At 36.1% G+C, this 26173-nt stretch overlaps 1 protein-coding gene across 2 annotated transcripts in view; it reads right to left on the bottom strand.

The window, feature by feature from the left end:
• Nucleotides 1-26173, bottom strand: part of vps13a (vacuolar protein sorting 13 homolog A) — a 70401-nt gene that overhangs the window by 2819 nt on the left and 41409 nt on the right. Inside the window, exons 49-71 of one of the 2 annotated variants that reach the window (XM_051902399.1) lie at nt 25414-25560; nt 25202-25333; nt 24981-25114; nt 21985-22071; nt 20542-20668; nt 19394-19623; nt 18266-18419; nt 15628-15774; nt 15310-15391; nt 15066-15135; nt 14869-14983; nt 13513-13626; nt 13203-13348; nt 11838-11919; nt 11626-11739; nt 9924-9999; nt 9599-9762; nt 9456-9501; nt 9219-9342; nt 9014-9128; nt 4286-4371; nt 611-734; nt 137-211 (exon numbers count right to left, since the gene is read on the bottom strand). In XM_051902399.1, coding sequence (XP_051758359.1) covers nt 137-211; nt 611-734; nt 4286-4371; nt 9014-9128; nt 9219-9342; nt 9456-9501; nt 9599-9762; nt 9924-9999; nt 11626-11739; nt 11838-11919; nt 13203-13348; nt 13513-13626; nt 14869-14983; nt 15066-15135; nt 15310-15391; nt 15628-15774; nt 18266-18419; nt 19394-19623; nt 20542-20668; nt 21985-22071; nt 24981-25114; nt 25202-25333; nt 25414-25560 — 2691 coding nt within the window. The remainder of the gene's footprint in view (nt 1-136; nt 212-610; nt 735-4285; nt 4372-9013; nt 9129-9218; nt 9343-9455; nt 9502-9598; nt 9763-9923; nt 10000-11625; nt 11740-11837; nt 11920-13202; nt 13349-13512; nt 13627-14868; nt 14984-15065; nt 15136-15309; nt 15392-15627; nt 15775-18265; nt 18420-19393; nt 19624-20541; nt 20669-21984; nt 22072-24980; nt 25115-25201; nt 25334-25413; nt 25561-26173) is intronic. The other variant, XM_051902401.1, reaches the window with a different exon arrangement.

Here is a 26173-nt window from a genome sequence, read left to right as displayed (position 1 = left end):
CTCATTTCATTCCTGTCAAAAATTAAATATGCCGCTACCCTGATTAATGTTTACTGTGCCCTTTGTTATGAAACGCTAACAGTTCATGAACCAACTTCCAGATTTAGTTTACAGAAGCAAAAATGTGCAACTCTACCTTTGCTAGCTCTGGGGTTTTGAAATTGATGATCTTCCCAAACTCTTTGGCATGAAACACTGACTTGACTCGCTCCTGTGAAAATCAGAACAAGATAAATGATGTTTTCATCATAACAAAAGGAATCCTTGTTTGGGAGGTGTTTCAACTGCATCAAACATGTCAGGCTGTGATATTACTGGTTAATACTTTTCCTTTTAATGCTTTGACCCCGCCTACGTGGCCTTGCTTACATCATCAGAAAAGTAAAAGCGTACTTACACAGAAAGTACTGAGTAATACTAGTGAACTACTTGGACTTAATATAGGTAAGTTCATACAATAAAATAAAGTGCTACCAAATAAACTTTTTGGTCTTTAAAATAACGTGCACATTAAGACCAGTGAGAATTATTAAGTAAATAAAGCAGTTCTATAAATACACATAAATCAAACTGTGGGTTATGAGTGTGTATGATGATGATGATGATGTACCTTTGCTTCTATCCGCAGTCTCCTGCCCTCCACGATCATGGGCGCTTTAGTGAACTCATCAAAGAGATACTGCCACTCACACGTCAGCTGCCCAAACGTGCCCTTAGTCACGAAAAATATTCCTCTGAAGAGTAAAATCACACAGACTGTATGAGAGCAGCACATACCTGGATTAAATATGATAGAACAGCACATTTATAATCATACGACTACATGTAATTACATGCATTTTTACGTTGTCGGCAGAAAATGTGGGAAAAGTTTGTGCCTAACTTTAATATATGGGGATGTGGGAACGTTTTATATGACTAAGTTTAATATTTGGGGTTAGGTGTTTGTTGAGATTCCTGAATCTGTCATCATTTACTCCAAACCCATAAGACTTTGGTTAGTCTACGAAACGCAAATTAAAATATTTTTAAATGAAAGCTGAGAGATTTCTGTTCTTCCATTGAAAGTCCAGGTAACCAAAACTTAAAAGATCCAAAAAGGTCTTAGAGGTGTTGTAAAATGAATCCATATGAATTGAGCAGTTTAATCCAAGTCTTGTGAAGAGATATGATTGCATTATATGATGAAAAGATTCAACTGAATGCATTCACATTGTATGTGTGTTTATTTGTGAATAAATTAAATTAAATCTGTTCATCATATACAGTGATCATGTCTGTCCAGAAGACTTTGAAGTTTTGGTTACATGACTTTGTGAAGATTAAAAATCTTACGGGTTTTGAACAACATGAGTGTGAGTAAATGATTACAGATTTCTCATTTTAAGGTGAACTAACTCTTTAAGCAATCACTACTATTTTCCAATTTCAGTTCTAAGCTGTAAATTAACATACTGTGCATAATATTTGGTTTCGAAGGTTTACATTGCCTAAATTATTATTTAAGATATACACCACCCCTTTAATCAGATTGAAACTTCATTTGGACCGAGCTCAGGGTGTTCACGTGAAGACTTTTAGAAACAGATTTTTAGGCTACATGTAAACACAAATCGATGGCTCAAAAGGTATGAAGTAGAGATCCACTGATACAAAATCATTACACCGATCATTCAGAATGATATCTGCCGATGCTGATACTGATAATTTGGTGGAAATATCTTGAGATTTTTTGTGCTGTGATTCAAATTTTCTTATGCTGTCAAATGCCTGCGCTACCGACAGTAAGATAACCGTCTCTGAAAATATCACAATATACGGTATTATATAATTCAACTTAATAATGATTCATTTGTAAATATTTCAGATGGGCCTACATGTCAACTTTTCTAAAGGAAAAAATCTCTCCCAACTAAAACTGTAAACTATAAAGGGAACCCTCTCATTTGGTACATTACTATAATATTAAAGGTTAAAATTAATAACAGAGCCCAAACTATATAAACTATACAAACTATATACTATATATTCAACTATATTCAATTTATTTCAGATAACAATCACACTCAGATAAAAACTGAGATGTATATTTCAATTGCATATAAGGTAGTTTTCATAAAAAACATAAATAATTAACGCTAATGAAGTTTTTAAATAACAAACTTTAAACACTGGATAACTTTTCTGAGGTAAATGTAATGTTATGTGACATTGTTCACAAGCTGTTATTGGCGTTTTTCAGTGATTGAAACACTGATTGAGTGATTACATGATACTTTTTATTAAGTTGTACAATATCTTTAAAGGGGGGGTATAATGATATTTCATGTATTCTGACTTATTTAGACTGTTAAAGAGTTGGATTCTAATGCTAAACATGGCCAAAGTTTCAAAACACAAGCTGGACGTATGACGGAGTATTTCTGTGCCAAAAATACTCTTCCAAATCCTCATAAACTTTGCGGTCTTTTTTTCGAGTATTGGCCTGAGTGACGTCATATAGGTCGGAATTCCTTGTACGGGCACTTCTCCCGGAAGAGCGCGCGCACACGTCGACCAGAGCGAGAGAGCAAGAGCACGCCCATCAACGCGCGTTCGGCTTTACGAAGTCGTCAGCAGCGCTGCACAGGTCACAGGACTTCACAAAATCAACAATGTCACCAAAGAAGTGTGTTTTTGGTTGTGAGGGAAAGATAACCTTGCTTCCCAAAGAACCCAGTGTTAAGTGGAGCTGAAAGCTTTGTGCTCACGCATTACATGTATGCGCTCTGGATATTTTTTATTGGTTAAAATGAAAGGAGAATATCGCGTGTTTTTCCGTGGTTGTTCGAGCCCTCAGGATCGGCGCTTATGGTTTTATAAACAAGGCCCCGTTCTACACTGGATTTACAGATCGTTTAAAACTGAAAGATGGAGCGGTCACAGCGGGAATGATCCCGTTCATGAGTCGGAATCGCAGGTGGTGAGTAAAACTGCTTCAAATGTCTGTTTTGTTGACTATAGCCGCCTAAGTGCATATAATGTAAACAACACGAACGTAGTGAATTCATAAATTCATTATTCATCATTCACTATACGCTATATTCATTATAGTGATTCAAAAGTTATCCAGGGATAATGTGATGGTGTATTGTGTGTGTTTAAATACATTTGTTTAGCTGACCATCGATAGCTTGCAGACGATCTCTACACAAAAGCTGCGTGTGCTCGTGACTCTTTAGCTCCGCTCACACGGCACGCCTCCAGGTGCTCGGCTGTTTCGGAAAAACTCGGTACAGCGTATCTTATCTTTTATAAATATGATAAAACTAAAGACTTTTTGGAGATATGAAGGATGCACTACTACTCTATAGCTACTCAAGATTAACATGAGATTGGCAGAAACTGTGTGTGATACCCCCCTTTAAACATACCTTTATTTCGGGCTAAATCGTGTAGTAAAGTGGAAGAGATGACTGACTCTTGAACGAAGTGAGCTAAAGCGATGTCATGCATCATTAAAGAGTGCCAAAATGGCATTTGGACAGAATTTTGAAATCTGATGAGGATTTTTTTATTATCAAAAGTAACAAATCTGATGAGGATTTGTTTATTATCAAAAGTAACAAATCACAAAGCTCTTTGTGATTATTGGATGGGAGGTGCACTACAAATAATGTCTGGTGAAGGGAAAAACACGCAATTGGCAACCCTGGCTTGAACTATGAGTGATCAGAACCTGCGTTAACGGCGCTAATTTTTAAAAATGCTTTAAAGTGAGACAGCCCTAAATTCTTTCGACGGCCCTAAATTCTACAAGAGACACTTTCTTCAACCGCATAGCAACACCCTAGCAATATGCTAAAACATGTTAAAAACCTGCGATAACATGCTAGTTTATATATCTATCTATCTATTCAAAATTCTGGCTTTTAAAAGTACTAAACTAAAAGTTAAAACTATTTCAAACTTAAGACCTTTAAACTTAAAACCTTCAAACTCAAAGCTGCTAAAATTACTTCAAACTTTCTGGCTTGGCTTTCTCAAGCCAACATCAAAGTTTGTCTACAAACTTTACTATCTAGTTTTTCTTAACTGCTTTAAAGTGAGATTGCATTAATGTGATATTATTGCATCAACTTTGACAGCCATAAAAAGAGACACTTTCTTCACCCACAGGATGCAATCTGATACATTATTTTCTGCCCTCTTTTGATTGTCAGGATAATTGTCTGCCCCTTCATCTAAATGTGCTCATGTCACATATTGCTCATGCAAAATGAGGCGTTTATTTAAATTCACCTACCTTTTAGTGATCATCAGGAAATCTGATTCGTTCACCTTAGCATGAGCAAAGTACCTGTACTTGGCAAACCGTCCATTTTCAATACTCTACAAACCAAATGGAGAAACCAATTAATATATATATATATGAAAAAAAAAAAAACAATCCTGTGAACTTCTACGGCCGTATATTTTCTGTCCACATCATGTGCTGACATTTGAGGAGCTGAAATATGGTGATGGAGTGGATATAATGACACAAGAACTGATGAAAAGACACACAGTGGCAACAAAACCTCAAAATCTTCATATACTGTGTATCACACTAGTTTTAGGAACCCTTAAAGCCAATTCAACCAGTTTTTAACTGTAAAATATGTTAGTTCTCAGTGTCTGTGCACTTTCACATTGCCTATCTGAACGCGTTCTGGATGCAAGAATGCAAATTTTCCAGAATTTCCCTAGTAAAAAGACTCGAATTCAATGCAAAACGTAAGCAAAGGTTGAGTCACAATGTTTTCTAGAAGACTAAAGTCTCAGTACACACCCCTGCTCCAGCACAGGGTGTACTTTGTGCCTGTGTGCCAGTTCATTTGGCAATGCATAGTGGGATTGATGGGTGTGGAATGGGTTAATGATGAAAAATGCACTTGGAAACAGACTTTATTCAGGAAAAATGACAGATGATGGTGTGGGATAAAACATCTGAAGGAATAAAACCAAGATTCCCAAGCATAAAACAGCAATATTTACATGTACTTTTTATCAGCTGCACACTAACTCTTAAACATTGTAAATTACTCAGATTCAGATGCACATTACACAATCAGACTGAATATCTATTAAAAGTGATTAAAAGGACACAATTGTAAGTGTATTTTCCTCGTCCTCATCAGTGTCAGTGCTACTCCACTGAGAGAGGGCTGTTCTGCGCTGTAAACATGACAAGAGAAGAGAGCTGCGGTCAGTGAACACCAGAACAGACGCTGAACTACTCCACTAATACTACTACATCTGACACTCTCACAAGCTACACAACATATCACAGAATGATCTGTTTGTTAGGTCAATGACTGCTGGGAATTACATTAGTAATGGTAGTAAGTGGACTACATAATGATTTGACTTAATTTAATATTTTATTATTTATTGATATATCAAGTGATAATATTTTTTAATATAATTTTATTTTACTGTATTTATAAAATGTATATTTTTTAATATATTGGTTAAAATACATTTTTAATATAAATATTTTCCATTAAAAAATAAATAATGTTTTAATTATATTTTTAAATTATATATATTTTTAAAGACAATAGAGTGCATTAGCGCCCGCCCCCTAGTTCAGGAAGCATTTTTTTTCCATTCATTTTTCCCACAGGGATTTTAAAATAGTCTGTGTTAAGGAGGCATGAACCAAGTCAATCACTATCGCTACAAGGAGAATAACAACACTACAAACTTTAATTTGAAGCAAATTTTTTTTTGAAAATCAGTCAAAAAGACAGAAGTACAAGACTGTGTCCTTAACAGTTTTAGTGAGGCAAAGAACTACAATCCCATGAAGCACTGCAAACAGAATAATCAAATTAAAAACAATGGAGAAATATAAAACTACTCATGCACAAATATTGATTTATATATATATATATTATATATATATATATATATATATACATACATATATACATACATATATACATACAATATACAATATATTTTAAGTTTATTGCAAAATATGCATATATATGCAAACATTTCAGTATTTTGAAAGCGTAGGAAGATCGACTCGATTACATCATTTGCAGTGCTTCATGGAGTGGGCGGAGCTAAAGAGCTCTTTTGGCATCTTTTGGCACATGTTGCTTTTTTGACTCTTATTGGTGTAATTTTCTGTAGAGCATCATGGGTAATGTAGTTTTTCACCAGGAATTAAACACTGTTAAACACAATAATTTTAAAAATAAGCTGAAATAATGTGGGCTGACGACTTCAGCAGCAGCAAATACCATCGATTAACAACCTCGTAGCTCACAGTAGGCCTGACTTTAAAGGTTTAGAAGTTATCGTTGAAAATCAATGTCCCTAAGGAGAAAATGAATGGAGTTTTTACTTCCTGAACCTGACTGTTGCACTCTATTAACGAACACTTAAGCCCAAAGTATACTTCACGTTTTACGTATACGCGAGGGTCCGCGTACAGTGCACGTGACGCAAATTTCGTCACCAAAATAGTACGCGCCACCTGATTTTTGTACTTTGTACGCATAAGTTGCACATGAATTTACTTTGATGCATCGAATTTGTTTTGCACTAATCAGTTGTTCCACATTGTTTCACAGTAGAAAATGAAACCAAAGACATTGAAAAACAACAACAAAATTCCCGAGACTGCAACAACTACAGACACCGACACTTCTGTGAGGGGGTTATGAGATAGCAGCAACTTTAGTTTAAAAGAATACAAAGACATTTTTATCGGTCATATTTTTATCAGTCATAACTTCTGGATAAAAATAGCGCAGACACTGGACAAAGATTTTCAAAACTTTCCAGAGCGCATGTGTGTGAGCACACAATCAAATGGAGTATACTTTGAAAGGCTACGCGTTCAACTGTGGGCATATGCTAGCATATGTGTAAAAAACAAAGTACACTTTGGGATTTAAGGGAACAATAGCGACTCAGAGTAAATGCAAATGCTTATCTTGATCTCTAACAAATGTCAATAAAGTTGGCATCCATAAAGTAGCTTAATAGCAAAGTTTTACACATGCATCTCTCTGCTCCTATTCAAAACACCACCTACACGTCTGATGATAAAATTACAAACCCTTGGTGGTCCTTGTTAGTCTTTTTGCTTCCTGTTGTGCTTTGGATGCTGGGCTATATTGCTTCCTAACTAGTTTAACCAGCAAGTCTTCCTTGGTCAACCAGCTTCACCAGAAAGACTGGTCTGTTTACCAGCTTCACCAGCTACGGTTTGCTGGTCCACAATCTAGACTAATATGAAACCAGCACTAACCAGCATAAACCAGCCTGGACAAACATGAAAATTCATGTTGGTCTAAGCTGGTTGTTTAATGGCAGGTGTTTAAGATAATGGCAAAGTATTTTGGAGCATGAAACAACTGCAAAAAAAAATCAGAATATATATAAAAATCAGATATATATGTTAATATGTACTGTATATGTTATACATATCTGGGTAGCTGACAAGGATATATTATCAAGATGTTAAGTTTAAATAAATAAATATTAAATATGTACACTACTGTTCAAAAGTGATAAAGATATTTTTAATGATACAAAAGGTTTCTTTTTCAAATAAATGCTGTTCTTTTAAACTTGCTGTTCATCAAAGAATCCTGAAAAAATGTACCAGTTTCCATATAAATATGAACAACTGTTTTCAACATTGACAATAATCAGAATTTTTTTTTTGAGCATCAAATCAGCATATCAAAATGATTTCTGACGGATCATGTGCAGTGTTGGGGGTAACGCATTACAAGTAACATGAGTTACATAATCAGATTACTTTTTCCAAGTAACTAGTAAAATAACACATTACTTTTATATTTACAACTAAATATCTGAGTTACTTTTTTAAATAAGTAATGCAAGTTACTGTTTTCTCGTTTATTGACTGACAGCTCTCCTGTCCCCATGTTGAGAGAAATAAAGTGCAGAGGTGTTGTGTGTGAACATGATGGATATTGTAGATCTAGACTAAATGTGAACATTTACTCATCTCACTTGCACAAAAACAGATTCAGTATTCCTTAAAATTAATAAAAACAGTGAAATGCAAACTCAGCATATTACGCAAACCGAACCTGCAATAATGTTAAATAATAGAAATATACTTTATGTATTTAATCTGAATTTATTAACCAATGTCTTTGCTGCTGACCTTCAATGATCTAATTCAGCCATACTAATAAGCAAAAATGACTTTAGATAAACATCATGTTTGTGTTTCTTTTCTTTGTTTTTATTGCTTAAGTAAGAGTGTTGGACTTTCTTCTCCTGCGTCCTATTCATCTGTGATCCAGAACTGCAGTACGGCTGAGATGTTTGCTTGTTTGAGCTGCGCCCTCCACTGTACAGGTGTGAATTTGCATTTCCTTCAGCCTGAGGCTTAATTATTTCACTTTTGGTGTCAAAGGGCCTTTACATTTGCAAAAAAAAAAAGAACAAACAAACAAACAGCCCAACAGCATTACTTTTAAAAGAACTTTCCCCAACACTGATCATGTGACATGAAGACTGGAGTAATGATGCTGAAAATTCAGTTTTGATCACAGGAATAAATTACATTATTACATTAGAAACAGTTGAAATTGTAATAATATTTCACAATTGTACTGTTACTACTGTATTTTTGATCACATAAATGCAGCCTTGGTGAGCATAGGAGACTCATGATTCAAACGACTCTTGGTCTGTAGTTTATGTATCTCCCAGTGGTTGTATATTAGATATTTACCTTTTTCAACCACCATTTAGCATTTTTACAGTTTATTTAAACAGTGCTGTTGTTTAAATTTAAAGTACAAATACTGCAATATGTAATTATTTTATTCTATTTTTTGTAGTTTTGAATTGTACTGCAGGAGCCTGTTATCCTGTCATGTCAACTGCCCATTTCTGTAGCCTATTATCATGTGTATTCCTATTATATTTGTCATTTGCCACTATCTTGAACAGCAGGAGTGTGACAGCAGGAAGTGTTAAGCGTCACCTGCAGCATCTGGCTGCCGATTCCTTCTCTCTCCTTATACGGCCGGATGACTCCATCCTCATGGATGAAACGAGGAGGACGCAAACTCTCCACATCCTGAGACGTCTCTGCGGCTCTGAATTCAAATCATGCCAGAAAATGCATCACAATCATGGAAGACTCTTACCCAAACAATGCACACAGATACATAGACATATTCACACACCTTTTGATGCCTTGAAAGGTGCTGCTGGCCATGTCAATGATGCCCCCTGTTGGTCTAGTCAGAGCTCCAACCAAGCCTTTGCCCACACCCTTAAAGAAACCCGCCGCTCCTTCCTTTTGAGCTCCTACAGGAACACATACACACTCATGACATGCCTATTAAGCTGAACACACAGGTAAGCTGACTGTTGACACTGAAATACTGATAGATAACCGAACAGCTGGCATAAAGCTTTACCTTTAATTGGTTTAGTCACAATGCCCGTGATGCCACTTACAAAACCCTGTGTGAAAGAGATCATATTTACAGACAGACTTCACACACAATCCAAATAATTTTACTGCAAAAGCAAAGTTTGACTTTGACAATTGTTCACTCACAGACACCAGTCCTTTCCCTCCTCGCGTCAGTCCTTCTCTCAGTCCGCTGGGCTGCTTGTTCATGGCCTCGCGTCTCTTCTGCTGGTACTCCTCATCCATCGTCATGGCGGCCACACCTTTAGCCATCGCTCCCGTGATCCGAGACGCCGCTCCTGCCAGACCGCCTGAGAAGAAGACGACAAACAGAAAAAATGAACAGGTCAGAATTTGAGTGGAAGAACATTGCTGTTTATGCTTGATATGAACCTCATGTGACCACTTCTGTTTCGATTTAGGTCTCTGAATTCATAGCTTCAAAGATCACTCACAAAAAGAGAGTACGTACCCACAGCCCCTCCGACCAGAGCCTTCACCCCGAGTGCCATCCCTTCCACAAACTCCTCTGGTCCCTGTATGGCACCCTGACAAACACACACACACACACACACATTCATTTTGTATGCAAAGTCACCTGAGTTTTTTGTTGCGCATCGAGGGATTTATTCAATAAATGTGTTTCCATCGTAGTTTATGCACATCAAAATTATCTGCCTCAACTGAGCGTATACGTTTCATGTGCATTTTTAGAATTTATGCACATCTTGGCGTTTCCATCCAAAATTTGCATAAATAGGTGGATGGAAACAACGATTGAGATACTATTACAGTTTTTTTTATATCTTAAATTTAGTTTTTATTTTTGCATTTTCATGTTAATTTAAACGTTTTAGTTGTGCATTTTTGTCATTTTTATAAATTTTTTTATTAGTAATTTTTTTAATGTCTATACTGTATAGTTTTTATTAATTTATTTCAGTTTTAGTTTGTTATTTTAGTACATCAAGTTAAAAAAAATGAAAATAAGAAATTTTGCCTTGAGAAGATATAAAGATATATATTTTAACCTTCTATATTCAACATACGAAGAAAGAAACGCCTCAAAACTACGCTACGTCCTACACCTTCCATATTCAACTCAAGCGCTTTCTTCATAACTTGAATACGGAAGTCGGTCTGGCAGAAGCTAGATATTTTACTTCATAACTTGTTAAATATGGATATTTTTCTTACACAAACGCATCACTTCACTTCAGAAGGCCTTTATTAACCCCCCGGAGCCGTGTGGAGTATGTTTATGATGGATGGATGTGGATGGAGACACTTTCTTGAGCTTCATACTCATTGATCCCACTCACTCCCATTATAAAGCTCGGATGCATCAGGATATTTATTAATATTTCTCTGATTATGTTCATCAGAAAGAAGAAAGTCATATACACCTAGGATGGCTTGAGGGTGAGTAAAGCTTGGGGTTTTTTCATTTGAAAGTGAACTAATCCTTTAATATGATTAGCCTTTTGCTTGACTATGTTATCAAACAGCTAATAATGTGTTGCTAATGTTACAAACCATGTTCCTGTTCGCCATGTCAGAGTCAGACAGCTGCCTTCTAACAATCAGTATCCTTACAAACGCTTTGAACAACTCAGAACGTCAGTGGAGAAAGACATATAGTTCATAACATCGTAATATAGATCATACACCGGCTATATTGCTAAATCTACACGATTTTTCATATCAACAGAAAAAAAATAAAAAATAAAATATATATATATATATATATACGGGATAACCTGACTTCTCTTGAGACTCCCTTGTGTGGTCAAAGTTAATGATATGCTAAAGCCCGCTGGCACGCTGACGTGATTGGTTACAAGGTAATTTGTGACGTCAGAAACACCAACGATTTCAAACTGCGGGTTTGAGACGGTCTTTAGATCACTGCAGTTTTAAAGAGAAAATACTCAGTAATGGTGTTGACTGATGAATTTGCACATGGTTTGTCTTAAAGCATATTAAAAACACCACATAGACATATAAACAACATTAAAAACTTGATTTTCACCACAGGGTGACTTTAAATATAATAATCCTGCTCTCCAAACAGTGGAGACATATAACTATAACTATGTAATTTCTAAACTTGCAGTTTAGAGGGTCACAAATGTTTTATATCAGTTGTTGTGTCTGAAGAGTTAAAGATTCACCTGGTAAGGCTCATAAAAGAAGGCCTCGACGCCTTCAGACAGACCGCGGATCAGTCCGAATGGATTCCCAAGGACGTCTAAACCCAAAACCAGAACATACATCTGTTTGATAGCCTAAAACACACAAGCACAGATACATGAAAACAGGCAGTCATAATGTATGTTAAAAACAAATCAGCAGTAGTCTCTGAATGTTAAAGGTGAACAGTCACCTGTTTGGAGTAATGGCGGATGACCTCTGACTGCAGCTGCTGAGTGGTGCGGAACTGGTACGTCAGCTCAAAAAAGGCAAGTCTAGAGAAAGAAAGGACACAAATGCATCAATATAAATGTAAACATTTCAATTATACGAGACTTTGCACCTACTACATCTGCCAAAATGTGCAGTACAGAAGCAGACCACACTACACTGGGTACCGTATCCCACAATTCAATGCCCTTGATTTGATCTTGCCTTTCCAATTTTATGAAGGTCTGAAGGTTTGAAGTCGGTAAGAAATTTTTTTTTTTTAAAGAAATGTATACTTTTATTCATCAAGGGTGCGTTAAATTGTTCTAAAGTGATCAAAAAGAAATTTATAATTTCACAAAAGATTTCTACTTCAAATAAATGCTGTTCTTTTGAACTTTCTAGTCATCAAAAAATCCTATATCATGGTTTCCAACTAAATATTAATATTAAAATATTAATATTATATTATTTCAAAATTGATAATAATCAGAAATGTTTCTTAAGGAGCAAATCATCATATTAGAATGATTTCTGAAGGATCATGTGACACTGAAGACTGGAGTAATGATGCTGAAAATTCAGCTTTGATCACAGGAATAAATTACACTTTAGTATATATTACAATAGAGAACAGTTATTTTAAATTGAAATAATATTTCATTAATATAATCAATAAAATATGATATCTTTTATTGTATTTTTGACCAAATAAATCCAGCCTTGGTGAGCAGAAGATACTTTTTTCAAAAAATAAAGAAGAAATCTTAGTGTACCACAATATCAAAATAATTTTTTGAGAGACAAAAATACAAAGTAAACATATTAATATCTGAAATAACTGTAGCATACTACAGTTTGAAGCATTTATCATTATATGCTGCATAGTGCAAAAAAATAAGCAGCTGAGGGTTATTATCATTAACTAAAACTATTAAAAACATTTATATACACACATATATATGTATATATATATATTAGATGGAAAAACTTAAAGTAAATGAAAAACTATAGTGTTATATAAATAATACTAGCATACAACATTTACTACTCAGTATGCAGTAAAATTGGCATGCTAGTATTTCATTCTGAGAACTGAATAACTAATGACCAAGATGCCAGTCTGATAATGAAGTGAGTTCTTCTACAAGCTTCATATCTAGCATGTTTTTGTCTTTCCACTAGAGGGCAGTGTGACAGTGCGAACACTGAGGTGAAGAGTGAGTTTCACAGCATCTAACCACCCGTGAAATCCAGAAATACCCAATGTGTGATCTGAGGGTTTGGCTGGGCAGAATGAGGAAGTGCAGGGATGTGAGAAAGAGTGCTGAGAGGTGAATGTAAGTACTTGAAGAGGACGTCCTGAGCATCAGTGAGAGTCGCTCCAATACTCTTCAGCAGCAGGTGGAGAGACTGAAGGGGAATGATCTCTGTCTCTCTCTCTTTCTTATTCCCGTCTTCACCACCGGTGCTCAGAGAGAAACTCAAGTGGAGCTGCCACACACACACACACACACACACAGTTACACACCACACCGTACACTCAAAATGTGTTGATTTTAAAAATGCCTTCAATGACCAAAGTTTGTCATAAATATTAAACCTTTGATATTTCTGTGTGGTTACAGTGAATTTGGCAGAAGGTTTTGATAACTGACCTTTATGGGAGAGATGTGGAAGTACTCGTACAGGCTGATGGGGGACGTGTCTGTGGCTGAAACATGATTCAACTCAGTCTTCAGATACTCGATGTCCTTTTCAAACAACTCCACCTACAGTACAACACCACAACAGACACACAAGAGATCAAATACATGAATATATTTGAAAATGTAATTTATTCCTGTGATCAAAGCTGAATTTTCCAACTGTGCATGACGGGCAATATGCATTTAAACTGGGTAAATGTAAAAGAATTATGTCAAGATATGAGACTATTCCTGTTTCCCTTTTTGTCATTATTTCAATAGCTCGCCATGGCAACACCATTTGAGATATCCAATATCCGTTCACAATTTAACATCTTCAATGCCTTGTCACCATGTTCAGAAAGTTTGGTGTGAATCGTATGAACCCAGTAAGAGGAGGAGTTAAAAATTCACATTCAAACTTAAATATCTGACTTTCTGTTGGTCGGAGCTAATGACTGTAAATTAGAAAGTTGTCGGTGAGCACAATATATGTACCGAGTTTGATGACTGTAGGTAAAACTAACCCCCCCACTTTTGTCAAAAGGAGGCGCTACAGAGCTCCCTCTCCAATCCTGTTTCTAAGGCTTTGCCCATGTCTACTGGCTGATCACTCTGATGAGTGTGTCGAGTTTCATGTAATTTGAAGCATGATAAGAGCCTCAAAAACACCCAAGAATATTATTAAAGTTTGATGCGTTGCCATGGCTAGAGTATTTAACACATCAAGAATCCTTTCACAGGTCTACATCTGCTGTGTTTTGACATTATACTGATGAAGTTTAAAGTGAATCAAATAAAAATGAGAGGGAGATTTGAAATTGACACACTTCCTGCTGCCAGTTGGTGGCGCTATGACTTTGACTCACAATGGTCACATCCATGTGATCAGCCTCCGACAACGAACAAACAGCTGAAGTTTCATCCAAATCAGTCAATGTATGCCGAAGTTATAACACGCTTCCTGTTTCCCTTTTCTCACCATAAATTTGTTGCCTCGCCACAGCAAAACCGTTCGAGATATCAAAAATCAAAAGACATAATGCGTTTTGAAAGGTAGTGTATGTAATCTAAAAATGTAATCAAAGACAGCGTGGATGAAGAAGAGGGAAACGTCAATTATAAATATATTGTTTAGTACTGAAAAGCATCAATAGAGAAGGGTCCTAATTAAAACCGCAACATTTAAAGTCAGAAAAAATGGCAAGCTTTAAATCTCTCAATGGGGGAAAGCTGTTCCTGTGAGGTGTATGACTAATTAATGGATTTGCCGCCCATTCAGAGGACATCATATTGATCACTTCTAAGATTTTATAGGAGCATTACCTCCTGTTCAGATGTGACAGCACTGGCATGTTCGGCAGTGAGGAGCTCAAGTATGGCATAGAGGAACCCGAGATCCATCCGCAGGTCCATCTCCTGAATCAACACTTTAAAATACCTGTAGGGGCAAAAATGAAACATGTTTTGCCATTTGTTTGAGGAATGAAACAGAGGAGAGATTGTAGGAGGAGGAGACGCACTTGATGCGCAGTATGTCTGAGTGTCCGGCTGCTCTGGTGATGATGCTGACATCAGCGAGCGGTTTCGGCTCTTTAATAAAGAAAAGAAACAAAAATTAATATGTAACAAACTTTACTGTAACAATGCCAGATTGGTTGGATCCACAATAAAAATATAAATAATTAAATTAAAAAATAGAAAATAAATAAAAATTCACATATGAATTTGCATTGCTCTTCCTCTCAAGGCTGTGGATCAACTGACCTGAGTCCATGCTGACTGACTTGGGCGGTTTGACGGGGTAGAACACAAATGGGAAGATGGCTCCAGGCAACTGGTTTTGGATCTGATCAGTGAACAGGGGCATTTTATGTCTCTCGATAATATTTTGTGCATTGACCATGATAAATATATGAACTTGTGTGTTATATACTGTATGAAAAGGTCAGATAAATGACAGTTTAGGGCTGTATTTCCCAAAAGCATCGTGAGCTATGGTCTTCACGATCAACTTAGCTCACAATGCTTTTGGGAAACGCAGCCCTAAACTGTGCCGATTGCTTCAGTGGGTGTGAAACAGACCTGAATCCTGTTGATCTGGACTCTGTAGGTTTTTTGACGGGTGGAGACACTGTACTCCACCTTTAGTGCTGGCAGGAAGTTCCTCCTGAGAGGAGCATCAAAGGGCTGCATTATCCTCATGTCCACCCCATTTGCAGCAAACAACACCTGATGGACATACGGTACAGCCAGAGACAGATTAAAACACATATGAATGCTGGCATCTTTAAATGCAAGGTGGCCGATGACTGATATAATGGCCATTATACAAACACTTTAATTTAAAGACAGTAAATAATACATGTATAACAAAACTATAAGCAAAATGCAATATTTATATTAAATAGAAATTAATAATTTGAAAATGAATCAATCTGAAAAAAATAATCTGTAAAATAAACAGATTTACACGTTAGATAGCAACTTCTTGATTCTTTGCAACATCTAATCTTCCAAATCATCTGCGGAATCTGTCTGCTGTTTTCGACACTATAAAGCCCCAGATGCTCCTCTCAACCCTCATGACAAAGAGCGTCTCAGGAACCGCATTCCAATTTTTCAAGTCTTACCTCTCAAGTAGATCTTTCAGGATTTCTTAGAGGAGAGAGCTGTCTAACTCTCACCAACTAACTACCGGAGTGCCTCAGGGCTCCGTGCTTGGACCATTTCTCTTCTCGATCTACATGTCATCACTAGGATTGTTCATTCAAGCACTTTTTTAAATCACAACTATGCTGATGACACACAACTCTACCTCTCATTCCAGAAGGATGATCCGATGGTAGCTGCATGGATATCAGCCTGCCTGGCAAACATGTCTTGCTGGATGAAGGACCACCACCTTCAACTCAATCTTGCTAAGACAGAACTGCTTGTGCGAACAACACTTAAAGGGTCAGTTCACCAAATGAAAATAATGTCATTTATTACTCACCCTCATGTCGTTCTACACCTGCAAGAGACCTTCGTTCATCTTCGGAACACAAATTAAGATATTTTTGATAAAATCCGATGGCTCAGTGAGGCCTCTCAAGATCCAGAAAGGTACTCAAAACATATTTAAAACAGTTCATGTGAGTACAGTGGTTCAACCTTTAATATTATAAAGTGACGAGAATAATTTTGTGCACCAAAAAAACAAAATAACGACTTTTCAACAATATCTAGTGATGACTGATTTCAAAACACTGCTTCGAATCTTAACAAATCTTTTGTTTCGAATCAGTGATTCGGATCGCGTATCAAGATGCTGAAATCACATGGTTTTGGCGCTCCGAACAACTGATTCAAAACAAATGAGTTGTTAAGCTTCATGAAGCAGTTTTTTTTAAAATTGGCCATCACTAGATATTGTTGAAAAGTCGTTATTTTGGCGCACAAAAAGTATTCTCGTCGCTTTATAATATTAAGGTAGAACCACTGTAGTCACATGAACTGTTTTAAATATGTTTTGTGTGCCTTTCTGGATCTTGAGAGGTTCGGTGACATTGCTGGCAACGGAGGCCTCACTGAGCCATCAGATTTCATCAAAAATATCTTAATTTGTGTTCTGAAGATGAATGAAGGTCTTACTGGTGTAGAACGACATGACACGACATGAATGACAATTTTCATTTTTGGGTGAACTAACCCTTTAATCACAACTTCATCATTCAGCTAGTCTCGTCAACAATCACACCTTCCAGGACAGCCAGGAATCTTGGAGTTTTAACTGATGATTAGTTGAGCTTCATGGACCACAATGCTAGGACTGCCCAATAGTGCAGATTTGCCTGTACAACGTTAGGAAGATCGGGCCATACCTATCAGAGCATGCTACACAACTCCTTGTCCAAGCTCTTGTTTATCCAAGCTAGACTATTTGCAATGCCCAAAGAGAGCACGTCACGCCTCTCCTCAACAAAATCGCATTGGCTGCCAGTTGCTGCTCGCATTAAATTTAAGGTATTGACACTTGCTTACAGAACAACCAATGGCTCTGCACCCCAATACCTAAACTCACTACTACAGGTTTATGTGACCTCATTGTGTTCTGCGGGTGAACACCGCCTCGTTGTGCCATCCCAAAGAGCCACAAGTCACTATCACAGACCTTTACCTTGACTTTTCCCTGCTGGTGGAATGACCTGCCTAAATCCACCCGAGCATCATTTTCAAGGAACAGCTAAAGGCACATCTCTTTTGTGAACACTTGACTCATTAACACTAACACACTGCCTTCACCTTCTTTAAAAAAATATCTTTGCTGCGAGCACGGTGCTAAACTAAGTGAGAATTGTCTTAGCAGCTATTCTATTGTTTCCCTTTTGTTGGATAAACATTTCTCCTCTTTTGTAAGTCGCTTTAGATAAAAGCGTCTGCTAAATGTAAACATAATCAGTCATACTATAGTATTTTTCACAAATGTGTCTAAAACCCACTTTTGGCACTTATCTGCTAAACTGAAAAACATATTGACCCTTATTTAAAACATGCCAAATAGTGGCCGGTACATTTCAGCCTTGATCCTAAAAAGGATCCAATCATAACAGAGGTCATTTACATGTAGAGGCCTTAAAGGTACAGTAGCAAAAACACAGTTTAATTCTAATGATGACAACCATTTTAAAATAAGACGTCTTGTCTGTACGGCTGTAAATTGGTTCCTATATGCACTAACCTGGTAGTCGTTCTCTAGGTCAATGATGGTGCTGTCCACTGGACTGAGCTCCATATAATCTTTGTAGCGCTGTTCCAACATTGCAGCCTCTTTAACACTCAAAACCTTCCACCGGCTGCGCTTCTTAGGCTTTGTTTCCCACACCACATCAGAACTGATCGACACACATAAATAAAGTTAACTTGATTCATTTCTGTAAGCAAAATATCTTTTGCTCTTACCAACACCATCTTAAAGGGCCATTCACACCAAGGATGATAAGTAAAACTGTAACTATAAAGTTAATAGTCTTTCTAATCCTATGAGAATAACAGTCGACACCACAACTACAACGATAACAGCACATAGGAACGATATCATTGAAATCACTTTCAGAAGGTTTTTCTTTCCGGCTGATGAATATCTGATGAGCTGATAAAAACACTGACAGCCAATCAGAATCCACCTGACTTTAAAAAGCTTGAGCACATAAAGTGGCAGACAACAAAATTGCAGAGCGCTTATAATAAACAAAATGGTTTTGTGCATTACTTTGCAAAAAAGAAGTACACTTCAGTACACTTTTAAAAAGAATACTTATTACATAAATAATATCTTTAAAAGAATATACTTTAGAGCGAACTGAATGTAATGTTTTTGGACACTTAACTGCATGTTATTTATATTAAATTAACTTTTTTCTTGACCTACTTAAGTAGGACTTCAGCACATCTTTATATGTAATTTCTTAATTGTCTTCAAAATATGGTTAATGTGTACTGCCGAATGTACCGACAAGCATTTATGGTTAACTAAAATATATTTTAATGCCATTTCTATTGAATTTTTAATATAGTGTACTTAAGTGTAAGAAACATAGTCAGTACACTTAAGTGGCATTTTATTTCAGTAATATATTATCTGCAAGTACAGTTTTTTTTTAAATATATAATTTAAGATTTGAAGTACAGTACAAGTTCACATTCAATACAATTAAGTGCACTTTTTTTCCCATAAGGGTTGGTGTGGACGTTACTATAGTTATCATTATATTTATCTTTATAGTTATTGTTCTTGGTCTGAAAGGGCCCTAAAAATGCTTAACAATAAGTTCAGCTGAACAATAACACTTTTGACACCCAGCAGTACCTGGTGATGCCAATGAAGGCCACTTCTTGGCTGGTTGTGTTGTTGACCAGTGAAATGCCCATGTTCTGTAACGAGATGCTGATTTCCTGTTCAGCCAGCTCAATTTTCTCGTTCTCACAAATCTTCTTGTAGACACACTGCTCTGTGGTGAAAAGTGCCACACGTTGGAGGCCTTCATAAAATGAGATGACGAAAAGCTTTCCCTCCTTGTTCACATCCAACAACTGGTCCTATAGAACAAACGAAAACAGAGACTCAGACACGCATTCAGCTTCACAAGTCCATAAAGTGTGGGGGGAAACTGTTAAAGGATTAGTTCACTTCAGAATGAAAATTTCCTGATAATTTACTCACCCCCATGTCATCCAAGATGTTTATGTCTTTCTTCAGTCGAAAATAAATTCAGTTTTTTGAGGAAAACATTCCAGGATTTTTCTCCATATAGTGGACTTCACTGGGGTTCAACGGGTTGAAGGTCCAAATGTCAGTTTCAGTGCAGCTTCAAAGAGCTCTACATGATCCCAGACGAGGAATAAGAGTCTTATCTAGAGAAACTATCGGTCATTTTCTAAAATAAATAAAAATTTATATACTTTCTAACCACAAATGCTTATCTTGCACTGCTCTGCGATGTGCGTCCACGATTTCATGCATTACGCAATGTTGGACGATGACGGAAGCTAGAGGAGAAAATGAGATGGAGTTTTTCACCCTACCACGGTACTTCCACCTACATCACGCATGACCTTTCCAACGTGATCACGTAATGTGTGGCGCATCGCAGAGCAGTGCAAGACGAGCATTTGTGGTTAAAAAGTATGTCATTTTTATTTATTTTTTTAGAAAATGACCGTTTTGCTAGATAAGACCCTTATTCCTCGTCTGGGATCATGTAGAGCTCTTTGAAGCTGCACTGAAACTGACATTTGGACCTTCAACCTGTTGAACCCCAGTGAAGTCCACTATATGGAGAAAAATCCTGGAATATTTTCATCAAAAACCTTCATTTCTTTTCGACTGAAGAAAGAAAGACATGAACATCTTGGATGACATGGGGGTGAGTAAATTATCAGGAAATTTGAATTCTGAAGTCAACTAATCCTTTAATATTGTAATCAATTTTCAAACCTAGTTTTGATATTTCTCACCTCTTCACTCTTCAGCTCTCCTTTGAACTTGCCCCATTTCCAGCTCAGGATTCTTGAGCCGGTGGGTTCAGCCCAAGTGTAGTAGACCGCCTGACCTGGACCCAGCTCATCGATTTCTGCCTGAGAGCTGCCAGAATGACACTATTAGTTCAGACTTCCACATGACCAAACATCACACAAAAACATCCCAAAAATTGCAACAAAGCTCAACAAAACAATAAAAATGAAAATCACAATGAAACGTGAAAACACAACCGCCCAAAGGTTTGGGGTATAATTTTGTTTTTTATAGCAAATTAATACTTTTTATTCAGCAAGAATGGATTCAATTAATTAAAAGTGACAGTAAAGACATTTATAATGTTACAAAAGATTATGATTTCAAATAAATTCTGTTCTTTTGAACTTTCTATTCATCAAATAATCCTGAAAAATAAAATGTATCACGGTTTCCACAAAAATATTGTAACTGTTTTCAACATCAAATCATCATATTAGATTGATTTCTGAAGGATCATGTGACACTGAATACTGGAGTAATGATGCTGAAAATTCAGCTTTGATCACAGGAATAAATTAAATTTTACAATATATTCTAATAGAAAACAGTTCTTTTTAATGGTAATAATATTTCACAATATTACTATTTTTACTGTATTTTTGGTCAAATAAATGCAGCCTTGGTGAACAGAAGAGGCTTCTTTAAAAAAAACATTTTACAGAACCCAAATTTTGAACGGTAGTGTGTACTGCAAAAAAAAAAAAAAAAAAAGAAAAATAATTTCTTTTTTTTTTGTGCAACAGAGTTTAAGTTTGTTTAGACTATATGAAAGTGAGACACTTTCACAAGTTACACTTTATAATTTGAGAGATAAAGTTGAAATCATGACGGCAATGCAGCCACAGCAGTCAGGCGCTCACAGGTGTTTGTTATATAGAAACCTCAGAAATAACAGGCCCATAGTATTGACAAGATAATGTCCAAGAATAATTTACACTTCATATACAGCACAGGCAGTTACACTTCCCTTTAACAGCAGCCAAAGTCACAATAAGTGTCCAATGAGGGAAAAAAGGAAAAATATTCATGCTCTGTACATCTCATCTGAAAACCGAGTTCAGTTGTTAGTAAATGGAAATGAAGCTGTAAGTACAGAAACAGGAAGCAAGTTGGCCAATTTCCTTTTTCTGTCCACAAGGTTTAAAAGACAAAAATAAAATCATCAGAAGAGAGAAAAGATAAGCGTAAAGTTCAGTTCAGACTCCAACCTTAAAAGCTATGGAAGGAAAATGAGTTAAAGAAGAAAACTGCATTCATATCAAGTGTTTTTTGAGGAGTCGCGCGGCTCCCTTCACCAGATCCTGCGTGAGATCGCAAGGAAAAGAAATACTGTTTCATGCGTGTCAGCCAACATCACTTTGTCTGTAAGAGTGTTTGTGTACCAGAGGGACACAGTCTCTTCCCCCAGTGATAAAGAGAGATCCAGCATCTCATTCTGAACCCAAGTAGAACATTTCCGCTTCTTGACGCTACAAGGGAAAGAAACATAAAGACCAAACAAAACAGACAATTAAAGCGATTAAAAAATTCATACAGACTGTAGTGTAAAGTTTCAGTGAACGAAAGTTTGTGCTTCATTTTCACTGCATTAACAATAGATTCAAACAAGTATGAAAATAAAAAACCTTCCCATCTGTGCTTTGGCACTTTTAACTCGTTTTGCAAATGGATAAAAAAAGAGCAAAAATATAATTTAAATGTTGCATTTAAAAACATTGATCTTCTTTTAATTTAAATATATTTACACAAATTAAATAAATGCCTACTTATTTTTTAATTTTTGAATATAACATGGATAATTGATTTCTTCATTTTATTTTATTTTATCCTCCATTAAAGTGAACATTTAGCTAGAAATAATATATAGTGGGATTTATTATTTATTGATATATTATTTTTCCTTGCCCATGCATGAAATATATTATAATTGTATTGTATTGTATTATATTTAGGGCTGTCAAGCGATCAAAATTTTTAATCTAATTAATTAAATGATGTGGCGATTAATTAATCACAAATTAATAGCACATCAAATTTGGCTGAGAAATTGCCCCTAAAAGATCATTTAAAGTCATTATTGTGTTAAATGAGAAAAGCATCAAATAGACATTACAAAAAGTAAAAGTTAAAAAAAATATATTTTATTTGATTCAACACAGAATTTATTACACAAACTTTTAGGCTTCAACACCCATGAGGGTGAATAAATGAAGACAGAATTCTAATTTTTGGGTGAACTATACCTTTAATGGGGTTTTTTATTAATATGGAAACATGAAATAATTTTTATTAATAAAATGATAGTAAACTAAAACTGCCAGTAGGTGGAGGTAAATGTCTAAATGAGTAAGTCATTGGGCCCTATTTTAACGATGCAAGCGCATGGTCTGAAGCACATGGCGCAGGTGCACTTAGGGCATGTCCGAATCCACTTTTGCTAGTTTAACGACGGAAAAAATGGTCGGCGCGACAGGCGCATGGTCTAAAAGGGTTGTACCTATTCTCTTAATGAGTCATGAGTGTGTTTTGGGCATAACGTGCAATAAACCAATCAGAGTCTCATCTCCCATTCCCTTTAAAAGCCAGTTAGGCGCATATTACTAACACGCTCTTTAAATAACAAAAAAAATACTGCGCCATTGACTTTAGACCAGGTTTTTTTTGGTCAATGGCGCAGTCGTTTTCAGTTGCCTTAAAATAGAAATGCGCCAACAATGTGCCTGAGCACGAGTGCATTTGCCATTTAAACAATGTGGAACAGGATGTGAAAATAATAACTGTGTCGGGCTGAAACTAGCAAAAAAACACTTTTGTAGCATCTGGCGTCGCATTGCGTCGGGTGTATGATAGGGCCCATTGAGTCTTTCATTCCTTCGATTCATTCGAATGGCTGATTCATTCAAGAATTAAGTGTGATATTTCTTAACTATATCATGATATATATCTGCTTCATTTTTGGCACCAATCAACTTGAAATGCGTTAAATGAGTTCATAATTTTAATGTGTTAAATCAACAGCCTTAAATTATATTTTATGTAACATGTTTACATAATATGCAGCAAAATTTTGTAACCTTGGCACATTTCGCTCAGAAGAATTCACAATTACAACGTTCAATTCATCAATAAAAAGCAAATGCAAGGCATATAAACACATACAGTACATGACGAACAGGGCCAAAAACAGTCCCATCAACTGACCCTGAACCATCCTTATTGTTGTCCCATACATTGTCTTTAAACTCTAGAATACTTTGACCTTTGATCTTGCACATCATGCAGGGCTCGAAATTAACTTTTTTACTTGGTAGCACTGGTGCTCCCAACTTCAAAAAGTTAGGAGCACCACAACTAAAAAGCCTTGTCATTCACTTGTCCAAACAAAAAAGTTGCTTGTCTGTAAAAAAATAGAATTTTTGTGTTGTAAATATATAATTTAATAAATAATATAATAGTATAATAGTAATAATAGTATAATAATAAATAAGAAATGTTGGAAAGAATGATTACTTTTAAACATTAAACTAAACCGCCAGTAGGTGGCGGCAGGTGACCGTCTTAATGAGTGAGTAATTGAGTCATTCATTCAAACGATTCGTTCAAACGGATGATTCATTCAATAATGACACAGTTGTTTATGAATAGGTCATTGATTCTTTGACTCAACTGATTCGTTCAAAATGCTGAATCATTCAGTAATGAAAGAAAACACGATTGTGTTGTCATGAAATGTGCGATGACTCTGCTGTGATCTTTGTTTGGAACTATTTTTGCTGCTGAAACAGAACAAAAACAGCCACTATTGCATCTAATATGTAAGTGATTTAATTTTTCTACTTTTTACAGTTCATTGACCTGTTGTATGAAATGTTACATTTTCAATCGTGGTGCTTTATTCAGGATATTCAGGAAAACTGTACTCTTGGTTCTGTAATGTTGCTTAACTGTATCATATGTTTTAAATATAAAAACTTAAGTGTTAATGTCGAGTCGTGTGTAACGGTTTTTTTCATCTTCTCTCTTCAGCTCTTTATATTTTGCACGCTAGCTCCCTGTCACGTGACAACGAAGCGCAGTGAAAGGGAGTGATTGATGGCTAATATTAACCAACCTAAAATCTGCTTTAAACTTAAGAACATATAGATGAAGTTTAATTGGTTGTGTGATAGAACGGTTTACAGGTCACTGTATCAGCAGCTCACAGCAGGGACATACTGTGCTGTAATTAGCTAAAGTATTGTAGAGAAATGAAAACAGGTCGCACCTCAACAATTATTTGCACTCGCACAAATGCTCCCAAATATATTTTAAGGTCGCACACGTTAAATTTAGGAAGCATATGCGACTAAAAGCCTTGTCATGTTTTTGTGGCTCTCACCTCTGATGGAACTGTAGCGCCTCGTCCTTTGTGTGGTTGATGAGGAGGAATGGAGCAGCACCATCATGGTAATCGGAGAACCGGATCACATCGGAATGTTCTGTCAGATTCACGTCCACAATAATACCACCCAACTAGAATCGAGAGGGAACAAGAAAGGGATAAACTGAGGGGGGGAGCGTGTTTGTGTATGTCAGTCTGTGTAGGAAACACTAACTCACAGTTTTGTCCAGGTGCAGCAGGAGGCAGTTCTCTGGTTGGTGGAAGTCAAAGGACCGTGGCGATGCTTGGCAGCCCTCCACTTTGACTCTGAGTTTCTTTGAGTCTTTTTCTGGCCAGAATGGAACAGCAGCCTAAGAAGCAGACAGATCTATATCACAGTTCAGAGAATTATTAAACATTTCTCCTGTTATAGTCAGTTTTATCTCCTGACCTGTCCGGGTCGCGCCTCTGTCCAGTTCTCTGGACCCTCCTCACAGACATGAATCACATGCTTGGTTCTGTTGACCAGCATGTAGAAAGGCAGGAACGTCACTAACCGTGTCAAACTGAAGCTGGTTGCATCAATCTTCACTCCCACCTATAATCAAAACAGACATCACTCAACACATATTCAATTTAAGTCAACGTGGCATTTGAAACCCATTTTAATTTTGTAATCTGACATATTTCTGAGTGAAACTGAAGATTCGATGGGGGGATGGGACTTGACTTTATCCGTTGGGAATTGATTAGATTGTGAAAGTGGTGATCAAGCCAGTGTTATTTTAGAATTATTTATATACTATTATATTATTTATTAATGTTTAATTTGAATATTATTTTTATATTTTCTGTTTTAATTTTAATTTTAAAGTAATTTTAAAGAAATTTTGTTATGTGCTTTAGTCATTTTTATTAGCTTTTTATATTTCTATTTAGTTTTAATTTATTATTATTTCAGATTTAGTAAAAGTAATGTTATTATTTCAACTTGAACTTTTATTTTAGTTAGTTGCCAAGGCAGCATATCTATTTATCATATCTATTTTCAGATATGACGTTTTTCCATTTAATTTTTATATTTTAATTTATTTCAAAAACAATTTTAATAGTCGTAGTTAACAATAACAACACTGCATCTATCTCCATGATTCCTTTTTTGTTAACATTTTTGTATTGTATAAATATTTGTATTGTATTTTTTTCGTTTT

Source organism: Ctenopharyngodon idella, chromosome 8 (genome assembly GCF_019924925.1).
Source record: "Ctenopharyngodon idella isolate HZGC_01 chromosome 8, HZGC01, whole genome shotgun sequence".
Lineage (NCBI taxonomy): Eukaryota > Metazoa > Chordata > Actinopteri > Cypriniformes > Xenocyprididae > Ctenopharyngodon > Ctenopharyngodon idella.
This window is presented reverse-complemented; position numbering and strand designations above follow the sequence as displayed.